The sequence below is a fragment of the Trichomycterus rosablanca genome, chromosome 1 (assembly GCF_030014385.1).
Source record: "Trichomycterus rosablanca isolate fTriRos1 chromosome 1, fTriRos1.hap1, whole genome shotgun sequence".
NCBI lineage: Eukaryota > Metazoa > Chordata > Actinopteri > Siluriformes > Trichomycteridae > Trichomycterus > Trichomycterus rosablanca.
The window spans coordinates 21,028,528-21,043,971 of record NC_085988.1 but is presented as its reverse complement, the minus strand read 5'-3'; the positions used below and the strand labels follow the sequence as shown (position 1 = coordinate 21,043,971).

Here is a 15,444-nt window from a genome sequence, read left to right as displayed (position 1 = left end):
TTGTAATGTGTGCAGCATGTGGTTTTGCATTGTCTTGTTGAAAAATGCATGAACGTCCCTGGAAAAGATGACGTCTTGAAGGCAGCATATGTTGCTCTAAGATCTTAATGTATTTTTCTGCATTAATGCTGCCATCACAGAAGTGTAAATACCCTTTTCCAAGGGCACTGACACAGCCCCATACCATGACAGACCCTGGCTTTTGGACTTGTTGCTGATAACAGTCTGGATGCTCCTTTTCGTCTTTGGTCCAGAGCACAAGGCATCTATTTTTTCCAAAAAAAAAAAGACCTGGAATGCTGATTCATCTGGCCAAAATACACATTTCCACTGTGTGATGGTCCATCCTGGACACCGCTTCTGGACATGGTTAACATAAGGCTTCTTTTTTTGCACAGTAAAGGTTTAAGTGGCATTTGTGCATGTAACTCTGTATTGTATTGCTTAAGCTTGCACCCTTGGCCTTTATGCACTGAAATTCCTTTCGATTCCTTGAATGGTTTAATGATATTATGCACTGTAGAGGGATAAATATGCAAATCCCTTCCAATCTTTCTTTGAGGTACATTGTTTTTAAACATTTAAATAATTTGCTCATCATTTGTTGACAAACTGGTGATCCTCTGATCATCTTTGCTTATCAAAGACCTTTCCTGGATGCTGTTTTTGTACCGAACCACGATTAAAATCACCTGTTGACATCACCTATTTAGAATCACATAATTATTTAGATTTTTCACCTTATTACTAACCCTATATTGCCCTGTCCCAACTTTTTTTGGAATGTATTTCAGGAATGGAGGTATATTAATAAATGAAATGAAGTTGAGCAGATAAAACATGAAATATTTTGGGTTCAAACTGTCTGCAATCAAATAAAAGTCAAAGTGAAAGTAAGGAACACTTCATTTTTATTTCATCTGCATTTTCCATACTGTCCAAACTTTTTCTGATTTGGTGTTGTAAAGTCCTAATAAAAAGTTAAAAGCAATGTAGGGACCTCATGCTTTCACCTGCACTTACTAAAATCTAGGTTTTAAAATAAAATTCATAAATGATTAGATTAAAATCGTGAACTAATTTCTCATTCAACACACGCATACCCACTTCCACTTACAGGCAATCTAAAGCAGCCTGTTGTCATGTATTTGGCATAATAAAGATAATGTAGGTACCCGAAGGAAACTCAAATGGACAAAGAAAGAACAGACAGGAACTGTGCATGCAATGACTGCTAACGCCTAAGTAATGACTAATGTAATTAAGTGATATTTAATTGATTGATATTTAATTTGAATGCTTGTGGAAACATTGTTCTCAGTGAAGTAGATTTATAGAAGTAGTGTCTGACATTCAATGATTCACAGATGTTACCTGGTTCTGACTGTTTCCTTTTACTTTAGCGTTTTCCTGTCACTGCTAACTTACTTTCTAGCCTCAGTCAATTTTAGCCTCAGTCTCATGTCTAGGACAAAATATGCTAAATTTACTCACATACCATTCCACCCAAGAGTCTTCAAAAATGTTTCATGTGCCCCTTGATTGTGTAGTTAAGTGTACACACTGACACCTTGGTTTCATTTGAACTGTCTCTACTGGAACACCTACAAGAATTATAACTAGATTCACAAGAAAATTTGTTTAATTTCACGGACCTCGTTTTTAAAAATCACAGATTTTACAGATTTTAAAGAAAAGTGCTACATTTCATGGCAGTCATTAAATTGCACTCATAAATTAAATGATAGAATAAATAGAAGCTACAATACACAGCACAGTCTACCTTCATGGTTGAATGGTCATGGACCTATAACATCCAGCGACAGTGCGAGGTTCTGTCTCAAAGACGAAAATTCTCGTTCGTGTTTTAACATCCCCACCCTAAACGTCCAAAGAATTGTTACCCAGATAGTGTTACCTGCATTAAACTTTGACATCTTGGACATTTTGACTAATCAACTGCTAACTGAATTGCCGTAGGATTGCTAGGACCGCCTCATAGTTCAAATTAACCAGTAAACGTGAGGCACTTTAATGCTACGGAAATGAAAAGTGCTAAATCGCTAAACACAAACCTTACATTTTGAATTTCACAGCAGAAGGCTCATTTTATGGTCCTTGATGCGATATATTATATCCTGTACAGTTGATATGTGTTGTCAAAAAACTGACCTAGAGCGTTTAGTTAATTTGTTTTTTATTAGGACATTAAGGTCATTTTTTACACTTCAGTTCCATTCATGACAGGACAGGTAGTTACAGGTTACACATGATTCATCAGTTCAAGTTCAGTGTCAAACACATCATTTAACAAACTATTTTGTATCCCGAATTAACCTCACCTGCATGTCTTTGGAACCCAGGACCTTCTTGCTGTGAGGCACACATATATACTACACACCAGTGGCGATTTCTCTAAGACTGCAAGGGAAGCTCAGCGTCCCCTAAAATGTCCAAAATTAAATGGTCAAATATGTACAGTTGTGTTAACATTTCATTGACTACAAATGCGTTAGAACACGTTCATCTCGAAGACGAGTTCGTTCAGAATCAGCTAATTATCACAATCGACTCGATTTTCTTAACTTAACTCATACATTCCCGTAGTGTCAATGCATTTGCCCGCAGAAGCTGAGCGTCTCTTCACCTCTATGGGACTGCGTTGAGTTTTTTTTTTTAATGCTCCGAAACTCGCCGGTCATTGGATAAATGACTCGATTTTGTCCCGCCCCCGGACGCTGAGCGTCTCTGGGGGTGAATGGGGCTGTGGGCGGGTCTGGACGCTGAGCTTCTGCAAGATGATTGGAGGATCAGTGGAAAGGCTGAATTCTGTTTTGATTGACAGCTCGTTTGAGTGCTACACCGTCACTTCTCAAACTCAAACTCAAAAGAAGCTTTATTGGCATGACAAATAGGGACATTCGTATTGCCAAAGCAATACACTTCATTAGTCACTTAATCACTAGGAGCTTCAGTCCCATCGCGGATTTTGCGAGTGAAGTCGAAAGCCCATTTCAGGCCATTTTCTTGTAAAAGGAACAGAGGGCAGAATTTATGTGTAAATAAATTGACAAATTTTATGATGTAAGCCGACAATGAGCTTCCCCTCTTTGAAAGACCAGCAGCCACCACTGATACACACATATGTGTGTAGTATGCAATGTAAAGTCAAGTGCAGAGGAACAGGTGGGGCAGAAAGGTCTTTTGAGTTATTGTGTAAGGAGGGGCTGGCTGATCAGTGTGAGGACAGCCTGTACAAACAAAACCCACACAGACAAAGTGAAAACAAGTAAACCCTACACAAAGGACCCAGACCGCTCCATCTGGGAATCAAACCCAGGAGAATGCTACCCACTGAGCCACCACTTTTAAGCAGACAGTGGGCTTGTTGGTAATCAACAAAGTTTAGGACATCTGTACGAGTTGTTTATTAAACTTCATTCATTGCTACAGGACAGTTGAAAGTTTTAATCGAGGCTTTGTTTCCTGATACAGGCTTTTTGTTACAACTCTGAAATTGACAATATTTTACAGCTGTTGGCAACCTGAACTTATTTTCTTTTAGCAGTTTATTGCTTACTGTTGTACCTCAGGATATTCACTGGACTTTAACTAATCAGATATCAATAAAACTGCATTTGTTTTTTGCAAATTCTAAAACTTTTGACTAGTATTGCTTTTCCCTTCACGTTTCAATGCATTTTAGTCATTGTCAGTAATAAAAACAGTCAGTAAAAAAGGAAAGAAAGTCTACCATAAAATCAATTTCCCATTTTTTTACAACCCCAAAAAGAAAAAGTTGGGACAGTATGGTTCAGTACTTTCACTTTTATTTGATTGCAGACAGGATGAACCTGAGATATTTCATGTTTTGTCTGGTCAACTTCTTTTTTGCGTAATAAAGTTTTAAGTGGCATTTGTGCATGTAACTCTGTATTGTAGTGCTTGATAAAGGTTTGCCAAATTAATCCCTCACCCATGTGGTTATATCAGCTATTGTTGAGTGACGGTTCTTGATGCAGTGCCATCTAAGTGATCGAAGATCATGGACGTTCAGCTTAAGCTTGCGCCATTGGCCTTTACGCACATGATATTATGCACTGTAGAGGGAGAAATATGAAAATCCCTTCCAATCTATCCTTGAGGTTCATTGTTTTTAATCATTTCAATATTTTTTTCACTCATTTGTTGACAAACTGGAGATCCTCTGGTCATCTTTGCTCATCAAAGACTCATCCTTTCCTGGATGCTGCTTTTGTACCAAACCATGATTACAATCACCTGTTGACATCATCTGTTTAGAATCACATCACTATTTAGTTTTTTCACCTCATTACTAGCCCTAAATTGCCCCCGTCCCAACTTTTTTTGGAATGTGTTGAAGGCTTGAAATGCAGGAATGGAGGTATATTAACAAATGAAATGAAGTTGAACAGAGAAAACATGAAATATCAGAACATCTACACACAATAGCCCACAATGACAAAGTGAAAGCAGGTTTTTAGACATTAGTGCTAATTTATTAAAAATCAACATGTAAAATATCATATGTACACAAGTGTGCACACCCTTTGATATGACACCCAAAAGTGAGCTGAGGTGTATTTTGTTTTCACTGATACTGCTTGAGATGTTTCTACAATTTAACTGGAGTTCACCTGGGTAAATTCAATTGATTGGAAATAATTAAGGATTGCCAACACCTGCCTATATAAGGTCCCACAGTTGACAGTACATATCAGAGCAAACTCCAAGCCATGGGGTCAAAGGAATTATCTGCAGACCTCAGAAACAGAATTGTGTCAAGGCATAGATCTGGAGAAGGGTACAGAAAAATTGCTGCAGCTTTACAGGTCCCAAACAGCACAGTGGCCACCATCATTCATAAATGGAAGAAGTTTGGAACTACCAAAAATCTTCCTAGACCTGGCCGCCCGGCCAAACTAAGCGATCGGGGAAGATGGGCCTTGGCCAGGGAAGGTGAGCAGGAACAGAGCTCCAGTGTATCCTTGTGGAGATGGGAGAACCTATCAGAAGATCAACCATTCAGGCAGCACTCCACAAATCACGCCTTTATGGTAGAGTGGCCAGATGGAAGCCACTCCATAGTAAAAGGCACATGACAGCCAGCTTGGAGTTTGCCAAAAGGCACCTAGAGGACTCTCAAACCATGAGAAACCAAAATTGAACTTTTTGGCATGAAAACCAAGCATCACGTCTGGAGGAAACCAGGCACCACTCATGACCTGGCTAATGCCATCCCTACAGTGAAGCATGGCGGTGGCAGCATCATGATATGGGGATGTTTTTCAGCAGCAGGACCAGGGAGAATATTCCTGATAGAGGGAAAGATGAATGCAGCTAAGTACACCGAGATCCTTAAAGAAAACCTGCTCCAGAGCGCTCTGGACCTCAGACTGGGGCGAAGGTTTACCTTCCAACATGACAGCGACTCGAAGCACACAGCCAAGATAACAAAGGAGTGACTTCTGAGAAAGTCTGTGAATGTCCTTGAGTGTCCCAGCCAGAGCCCAGACCTGAATCCAATCGAACATCTGTGGAAGGAGCTGAAAATGACTGTGTAGAAATCAGTTTCTACACTCAATGTCCATTTTATCAGCTCCACTTGCCATATAGAAACACTTTGTAGTTCTACAATTACTGACTGTAGTCCATCTGTTTCTCTGCATGCTTTGTTAGCCCCCATTCATGCTGTTCTTCAATAATCAGGACCCCCACAGGACCACCACAGAGCAGGTATTAGTTAGGTGGTGGATCATTTTCAGCACTGCAGTGACAATGACATGGTGGTGGTGTGTTAGTGTGTGTTGTGCTGGTATCCACCCTCTGTCCGTGTCCACTCTCTGTCCACTCTATTAGACACCCCTACCTAGTTGGTTCACCTTGTAGATGTAAAGTCAGAGACGATCGCTCATCTATTGCTGCTGTTTGAGTTGGCCATCTTTGAGATCTTCATCAGTGGTCACAGGACGCTGCCCGCGGGGTGTTGTTGGCTGGATATATTTTTGGTTGGTGGATTATTCTCAGTCCAGCAGTGACAGTGATGTGTTTAAAAACTCCAGCAGCACTGCTGTGTCTGATCCACTTATATCAGCACAACACACACTAATACACCACCACCATGTCAGTGTCACTGCAGTGCTGAGAATGACGTCTGTTAAATGCTGTAAATGTAAATAAAAGCTTTACAAACTAGTTTTAAGCTTACAAACTCTTGTTCAATGATATACAACAAGGACAGCAATCAGTCCCAAAGCCATTTTATCACTACTTGGCTGTCTCTTGATTAAGTGCCTGTGCACCAGTACCATGCTGCGATGGGGATCAGCATGCAGTGAAAGATTGCTGTGCAGAACTGGGACAACAGCTGTTGTTTCTGGTCCAAGAAATAACCATCCTCCTGAAGAAATACTTCAGACTTTAATGACATGAACTAGCTGTTAATAATGTTTATGAGCATCACTGAAGGTGTCACAGATTTAGAATGATGAACTGGTCTATATTCTTTACACGTTCATGACAATCAGCATTTGATGTGCTGAGCAGGTTTGTTAGGGCTGAAGAACCGTGTCACTTTCTGCACTGCATGTCAGTAAGTGTGTGAAAAGCTGATAAGTAAACTTAATGTGCTCGGCATACCTGATGACCTTTTCCAGAGAAGCGAGTGTATGGAAGAAAAGATAAAACTGGCCAAAGACAGAGCCTAGGGCAAACCGGTGGCAGTTTCAAATATTATCTTATTCTTTTACCAATTATAATTTATTTTCTTCATGCTTCCTCTCCACCAATGCCGATCCCTGCTCCGATTGAAGAGAACAAAGCTAACCCACGCCCCCTCCAACATGTGGGCAGCATGCCGTATCTTATCACCTCTTATCACCTACACTTTAATGAGTACAGTGCAGCTCAGCGTTGTGTATGGAGAGACACACCCTGAGAGCACTCTTTTCTCATCTCTCATTTCTCATCTCAACCTTTTTGGACATGTGCCGACCCTGAACTTGCGCCCCCCCTCCCCCCAATAATATAATTAATGTTGTGCACATCAAGCGGTTAGGAAAGTGAGTGAGCAAGTTTACTTTTGTCTGTTTATGGGATACATCTAGTGGTTCTAGCCTAGGATAGTAGTTGCTCAGTAGTTCAGATACTGTGCTAGTAATCATAAAGTTGCTGGTTCAATCCCCACCACCACACAGTTGTAACCTATGAGCCCTTGAGCAAGCCCCGCAGTTACTTAAGTTGTATTTGGTCACAACTGTAGGTTGCTGTAAATGTAGTAACATGATTTGGCTTGCAGCATTTACAACCCCAAATCGGAAAAAGTTGGGACAGTATGGAAAATGCAAATAAAATACAAATGTTCCTTACATTTACTTTGACTTTTATTTGATTGCAGACAGTTTGAACCCAAGATATTTCATGTTTTATCTGCTCAACTTCATTTCATTTGTTAATATACCTCCATTCCTGCATTTCAGGCCTACCTTATTTTGGCAAACCTTTATCAATCATTACAATACAGAGTTACATGCACAAATGCCACTTAAACCTTTACTGTGCAAAAAAAGAAGCCTTATGTTAACCATGTCCAGAAGCGGCGTCGATTGCTCTGGGTTCTGAGGCATCTAGGATGGACCATCACACAGTGGAAACGTGTATTGTGGTCAGATGAATCAGCATTCCAGGGTTTTTTTTTTGGAAGAAATGGACGCCGTGTGCTCCGGACCAAAGACGAAAAGGACCACCCAGACTGTTATCAGCAACAAGTCCTAAAGCCAGGGTCTGTCATGGTATGGGACTGTGTCAGTGCCCTTGGCAAAGGTCATTTACACTTCTGTGATGGCAGCATTAATGCAGAAAAGTACATTGAGATCTTAGAGCAACATATGCTGCCTTCTTTTCCAGGGACGTTCATGCATTTTTCAACAAGACAATGCAAAACCACATGCTGCACACATTACAAAGGCATGGCTGCAGAAGAAGAGGGTACGGGTACTCTACTGGTCTGCCTGTAGTCCTGACCGTCCACAATAGAGAATGTGAAATGAAAATGCGACAATGACGACCCCATACTGATGCACATCTTAAGACGTGTTTGCAGGAAGAATGGGACAAAATAAAAGCTGAAACATTAAATCACTTGGTATCCTCTGTGCCAAAACTTTTTTTGAAATGTGTTGCAGGCATGAAATGCAGGAATGGATGTTTATTAATAAATGAAATGAAGTGTAGCAGATAAAACATGAAATATCCCAACTTTTTCTGATTTGGGGTTGTAAAACATTTAAATCTAACGAGGTCTCCTATTAAAAAACATAATAAAAATGCAAAAAATAGAGGGACGCATCAATTGTTATTGTCTGTTTTAGGACACACAGTTTATTACACCAGTTTCTTGAGATTTCAACAATATTCAGTGCCATTTTTGTTTTAGATCAATACAGGCCATTTAAGTGCCATCCAAGAGCCCTTTCAAAGAGGGATTCTTTTCTTCTATTCTTTGGGACAAATCATAAATCTTTTGAGGTAATATTGGGACCCTTATCTTTCAAGCGTTTATAGTAAATCTGACAAACTGTTTCCAATCCACTGTTCTAACAAACTAAACAAATAGCATTATAGTATATTTACAAGGTTTACCTACATTATGAAATATATACTAGCTTTAACCCTATAGGGACAGTGGTAGACTAGTGGGTAAAAATTTTGGGCTATCAGTCGGAAGATTGTCAGTTCAAATCCAGGATCATGAACAAGCCCCCTAACCTCTGCTCTGCTCCAGGGGCGCTGTACAATGACTGACCCTGTGCTCTGACCCCAGCTTCCAAACAAGCTGGGATATGCAGAAAAGTAGTTTCATTGTACCGTAAACATGTACGTATATGTGTATATGACAAATAAAGGCATTATATTAATAAGACCATTCAGAGTCTGTGTCAGAACAAATATAAGTTTAGGAACTAGGTTTTTGCAGCACTGATTACAGGAGAAGTACAGTAGTGATGTACTGCAGTTAAAATAACACACACACACACACACACACACACACTCACACACTAAATGGAACATGGTTTGATTACTTGTTGCAACAGAGGAAACCCTTTGTAGCTTTTCCAGCACCAACCACAGATTTTAGCACCTCCTGGTGGATCTTCAGATGTTCCTAAAAAAGCTGTGAAAAATAATCCCCCACCAAGTCCCTAGTGGCCGGGTGGCCCTACACCAAGATTCTCCTGAATGTCCAAGGTCATCATTCTATCATGAACTGTAATTATTAAGGAGCTAGACATTTCTGACTTGTGAACTCTTTAGTCTGCAGAAATCATTTAAATCTTAAGAATAATATGACATACCATGTACAGTCACTTATGTGACTTGTGTGTAAATATATACCTTTTTACATATTTGAACATAAGGTAGATTGAGGTAATGTAAATAAAACAAAACTGAAAAAATGTACTTTAAAAATTAATGTATTCATGTAATTAATAGAAATGCATATTGTCTTTTACAGAAAAAGTTAGGTAACCCTCATATTTATTGCTACTTATGCTTCAAACTAGAATCAGGTGGCCAACATCAGCTGTAAATAATTAACACATTGTTAGAGCAGATTTTGGAAGAGCCTGTCTTATTTGAAACTCAGACATTAGTTTGGTTTGCTCCTGATCGTTTAAGTGAGTGCTATCACCAGGGCGATCACCAAAGAGGTTGGAAATGTATATGAGTCTGGGAAGGGTTGTAAAAAGACAGTTAGAAATTACAATAGCCATTCTACTGTCTAGAAAATAATAAACAAGTGAAGAACATTTACAACTGGCAAAATGGCCTGGACAGACCATCCTAGCAGTTCCAGCCCAAGAGCAGGAGCAAGATGCTTGAAGAAGTTTTGAACAATCCTAAAATGTCATCATGGGACCTACAAGTACCTCTTGTCACAGTTTTGGTGTGCAATATGAAAACCCTTGGTGTCAAAAAGAAAAATACAACATTGGGGGAAGACTAAAGTTTGCCTGAGAACACTTGGACAAAACCAGGACTTCTTAAACAATGTGCTTTGGATGTATGAATCCAAAGTTGACTTATTTAGGCAAAGTAACAGAACACCAAACCAAACACAGTGTTTAAGCACAAGAACCTCATTCTAAGTGTGAAACTATGGGGTGTTAACATCATGATTTGGGACTGCTTTGTTGCAGCAGGGTTTGAGAAGCTTACTATCATAGTATCCATTATTCTTTATAGTATTAGAGGGTGCTTGGTGAAAATGTGGACCCAAAACATTAAGCATGAAAAAAATGTAAAATATATACACTGCCTGGCCAAAAAAAAGGTCACCACCTGGATTTAACTAAGCAAATAGGTAAGAGCCTCCCATTGGATAATTACTGCATGGGTGATTATGTTTCACCTGGCAACAAGTTATTTAACCCTAACTGATGCAGTGAGTAGCTTCTCATTTGTTAAACAACCATGTTGAAAGACACATCCTGTGGTCGTGGAAAAGATGTTAATCTGTTTCAGAAGGGTCAAATTATTGGCATGCATCAAGCAGAGAAAACATCTAAGGAGAAGCTGAAACTACTAAAATCAGGTTAAGAACTGTCCAATACATTATTAAAAAGTGGAAGGACAGTGGGGAAACATCATGTTCGAGGAAGGAATGTGGTTGGAAAAAAATCTTGAATGATCGTGTTACAACAGTAGAACTCAGGGATATGTTTAATAGTGAAAGTAAGAGCATTTCCACACACACAATGTGAAGGGAACTCAAGGGATTGGGACTAAACAGCTGTGTAGCCTTAAGAAAACCACTTGTCAGTGAGGCTAACCGGCAAAAACGGCTTCAATTTGCTAGGGAGCATAAAGATTGGACTCTGGAGCAATGGAAGAAGGTCATGTGGTCTGATGAGTCCAGATTTACCCTGTTCCAGAGTGATGGGCGCATCAGGGTAAGAAGAGAGGCGGCTAAAGTCATGCCTAGTGCCTACCGTACAAGCCTGTGGGGGCAGTGCTATGATCTGGGGTTGCTGCAGTTGGTCAGGTCTAGGTTCAGCAATGTTATGTGCCCAAAGAATGAGGTCAGCTGACTACCTGAATATACTGAACGACCAGGTTATTCCATCAATGGATTTTTTCTTCCCTGATGGCACGGGCATATTCCAAGATGACAATGCCAGGATTAATCGGGCTCAAATTGTGAAAGAGTGGTTCAGGGAGCATGAGACATCATTTTCACACATGGATTGGCCACCACAGAGTACAGACCTGAACCCCATTGAGAATCTTTGGGATGTGCTGGAGAAGATTTTGCGCAGTGGTCCAAATCTCCCATCATCAATACAAGATTTTGGGGAAAAATTAATGCAACTCTGGACAGAAATAAATGTTGTGACATTGCAGAAGCTTGTGGAAACGTTGCCACAGCGAATGGTTGCCGTAATCAAAGCTAAAGGCGGTCCAACAAAACATTAGTGTGTGTGACCTTTTTTCTGGCCAGGCAGTGTATATATACCGTATATATATATATATATTCTCATTTGTTAAACAACCATGTCGAAAGACACATCCTGTGGTCGTGGAAAAGATGTTAATCTGTTTCATAAGGGTCAAATTATTGGCATGCATCAAGCAGAGAAAACATCTAAGGAGATTGCTGAAACTACTAAAATCGGGTTAAGAACTGTCCAATGCATTATTAAAAAGTGGAAGGACAGTGGGGAAACATCATCTTCGAGGAAGGAATGAGGTCAGAAAAAAATCTTGAATGATTGTGATATAAATCACACAGCTGAAATATTTCTGCGTAGAGGAGTGGGAAAACTTTTAGACTGGTAGATGGTAATAGGAAATGTTTAAATGTGGATAATTCAACCAAAGAGGGGAAACATACCAGCTATTAGGGCATACGTTGTCCTAAGTTTTTTTTCTTAGAAGGGTGATAAACTATGAAGTCAAATTGCTATTGTTTTTGCAAAACAGCCTGTCATAGCCTAGTGGGTAGAGTTTTGGACTATCAACTGCCAGGTTGCTGCTGTTGGGCCTTTGAGCAAGGCCCTTAACCCTCAATTGCTCAGACTGTATACTGTCACAGTACTGTAAGTTGACATGGGGAGAACATGCAAACTCCACACAGAAAGGACCCGGCTTTCCCAACTGGGGATCAAACCCAAGACCTTCTTGCTGTGAGGTGACAGTGCTACCCACCGAGCCACCATGCCGCCTGCAATGTGAATGGCTGTAAACACCTGAACTCACTATTTAAGGAAGTGTCCACATATTTTGCGCGCACCTTATAAGTCTGCAGACTTTTGTACTGCACATTTGATGCTTGAACAAAGTATTGAAGTACAGTATTAAGAGTAACAGTTTGTGATGGTTCAAGTTCTGTGCTCAGTTAGCTTAGTGTATACTGAGTTTAAAGCTAAAAGCTTAAATTACTTTGTATCAGATTAAATAAGGGAGAATGAGATGAAACAGGGAGGATGGACAGTAGATGGTGGACAGTGTTCACTAAATAGTGGACGGTTCGGGTTGCAGCTGATGAAACCTGAAGCGCTGAGCGCGTGCAGCGCGGAGAGCGGCGTGGACGCGACGTGAGCGCGCGCCGGTCTCACCGTGTTTCATTTAGAGCTGCGTTCAGCGTGGATTGGACGGTGCGTTTGGATGGCATTCAGATTATTTATCTACTGGTTATTTCTTTTATTTACGCACGGATCATTACAGATGCTAAAGAGAGAGTTAAACGTGCATGCAAGTTATTTTTGATGTAAAATGCATAAGATGTGAAGAGGAGTGAACGCATGGACGAACTTTGTGGAAATAATGCTTTACTTAAATTGTACACTTCGCAACATTCGGACTATTTTTATAATATAAAAAAGAAGGCGATTTGCATTGTTATGTATTAAGTGTGTGTGCGCGTCCATGCATGTTTGTGTGTGTGAAAATGCATGCATTTGGATTGACCCAGCGCGCGCTATTTTTAACGCACCTCAACCAGGCACAAGCAGCGCAGTTTAATGCAAAAGGGTAAGTGTGCATAATAATATTAATAATAATAATAACAATGTATATTGAATAATAATATGTGCATTGACTGTTCTCTCTGGCTCTGTGTTTTTTTTGTAGGGAGATATTTAATTTAATTTAATAACCAGAAGGAATTGCACACTGTGACCTCTTTCACAAGAACATCATTTGGATACAGCATTGAAACCAGCTGAAGTCACAACATGTCCTCAATGAACAGCATGAAATAAATAAATAAATAAATAAAGACCAATAATTTGGAAAAGACTGCTGTATGCCACCGAGCCTATTCTCTTGGGTCTTCATGGATTTGGTTTGCTACTCATTCACTCATCCACATACTGAGTCGCATCTGTCCAGGAGATGTTTCTCCAAAAATTGGAGCTCTTGGGACTCTTCGTGTGCGCCCGAAGTATTTCCACAGCTGGAGCTACTGGGACTGTTTTTGTGTGTGCCTGAACTAGTCCCACTGGTGCTTCACATTAGTGAAACCATTCATCCCGTTTCATCTCATGATGCGTAACTGTTAAAACAAGACGTGATGGATTTAAATTTGACAGTGATTGACAGTGGCTTTTTGGAGACCGACCAATCGACGAGAGTTCTCACTGGCTGCTTCCTTTCTCTCCTTATTCTGTCCACCCTGCTTGGAAACATGCTAGTTTGTGCGGCGGTGACTAAATTCCGCCACCTCCGCTCCAAAGTCACCAACTTTTTTGTCATCTCGTTGGCTGTTTCAGATCTGCTGGTAGCCATCCTGGTCATGCCTTGGAAGGCTGTCACAGAGATTGCTGGCTTCTGGCCATTTGGATCATTCTGTGACATCTGGGTGGCATTCGATATCATGTGCTCAACGGCGTCTATTCTGAATCTTTGTGTTATCAGCGTGGACCGGTACTGGGCCATTTCCAGCCCGTTCCGCTATGAAAGAAAGATGACACCCAAGGTGGCGTTTGTGATGATCAGCACAGCTTGGACGCTATCTGTGCTCATTTCCTTTATCCCAGTACAGCTAAACTGGCACAAGGCACAGACAGACAGCTTTTTACAGCATGGCAATACTTCTCAAGAGGGACCCATAATAAACAACTGTGATTCCAGTCTCAATCGAACCTACGCCATTTCTTCATCCCTCATTAGCTTTTACATCCCAGTGGCTATCATGATTGTAACATATACTCAGATCTATAGAATCGCTCAAAAGCAGATTAGACGGATATCTGCCCTGGAGAGGGCTGCCGAGAGCGCCAAGATCCGTCACGACAGCATGACCAGCAACTCCAACACAGACTCTGAGAGCTCCTTCAAGATGTCCTTCAAAAGAGAAACCAAGGTGTTGAAGACTTTGTCTATTATAATGGGCGTGTTTGTGTGTTGCTGGTTGCCCTTCTTCATCCTGAACTGCATGGTGCCGTTTTGCGAGCAAAACTTTCCTTGTATCAGTCCAACCACGTTTGATATCTTTGTCTGGTTTGGATGGGCAAATTCATCTCTTAACCCCATCATATACGCCTTCAATGCGGACTTCCGCAAAGCTTTTGCTATTCTCCTGGGTTGCCCCAGAAATATTGTTATAGAGACGCCTAGCCTAAACAAAAACTAAAATAATGCTGGTGGATGACTGTTTTCTATTTTCGGGTCAGAGGGTATTCTTACTGTGTGGGAAATCTGCTCTAAATTGAGGCCCAATGCACAACCCTCTGTGCCAGAACAATTATCTGTATAAATAACTGAGCAGATTAGGGATTAAAGCCCTGGAAAGAAAGTCCTTCTGCTCTACTGGACATCAGACATAGAAGTTTCATGATATTTATAGGGATTAATTATAAAATGCACCCTTCTTGAACAAAAATGCATGGATGGCCTTAAAGTCATCCAGCACTTGGGCTATTTCAGCCATAAGCAAATTATAAACAAGGGGATTTCTCTTCCTTTATGGACATTAAAACATAAGAATGATCACGAACAAAGAGAATGTGTATGAACAGTGTTCAGAAACCAGTAATCTATAAAAATGAATGGACATTTTACTTGAATCTAAATTAAAGCTAGAAGAAGAATGCCTTTATTTGTCATATATACATGTACAAGTGTACAGTGCAATAAAAAGCTTTTTCTGTGTATCCCAGCTTGTTTGGTTGCTGGGGTCTGAATGCAGGGTCAGCTATTCTACGGCACCCCTGGAACAGACAGAGTCAAGGGCCTTGCTCAAGGGCCCAACAGTGGCTGTATAGCAGAGTCTGGATTTGAACCAACAATCTTCCAATTGATAGCCCAAAGCTCTACCCACTGACTTCTTGGTTAACAAGCAATACAATAGGCCATGTTGTTAATGCTAATTTCTGATTTCAAACTCAGCTCTTAGATCTGAACTGCATATTTATACATATT

At 40.5% G+C, this 15,444-nt stretch overlaps 1 protein-coding gene across 1 annotated transcript; it reads left to right on the top strand.

The window, feature by feature from the left end:
* The first annotated feature begins 13,594 nt into the window (after positions 1–13,594).
* On the top strand, positions 13,595–14,656 carry drd1a (dopamine receptor D1a). The gene has a single exon (XM_063000931.1). It carries the CDS (start codon positions 13,595–13,597, stop codon positions 14,654–14,656), a length of 1,062 nt encoding a protein of 353 aa, XP_062857001.1.
* Positions 14,657–15,444: the final 788 nt, after the last annotated feature.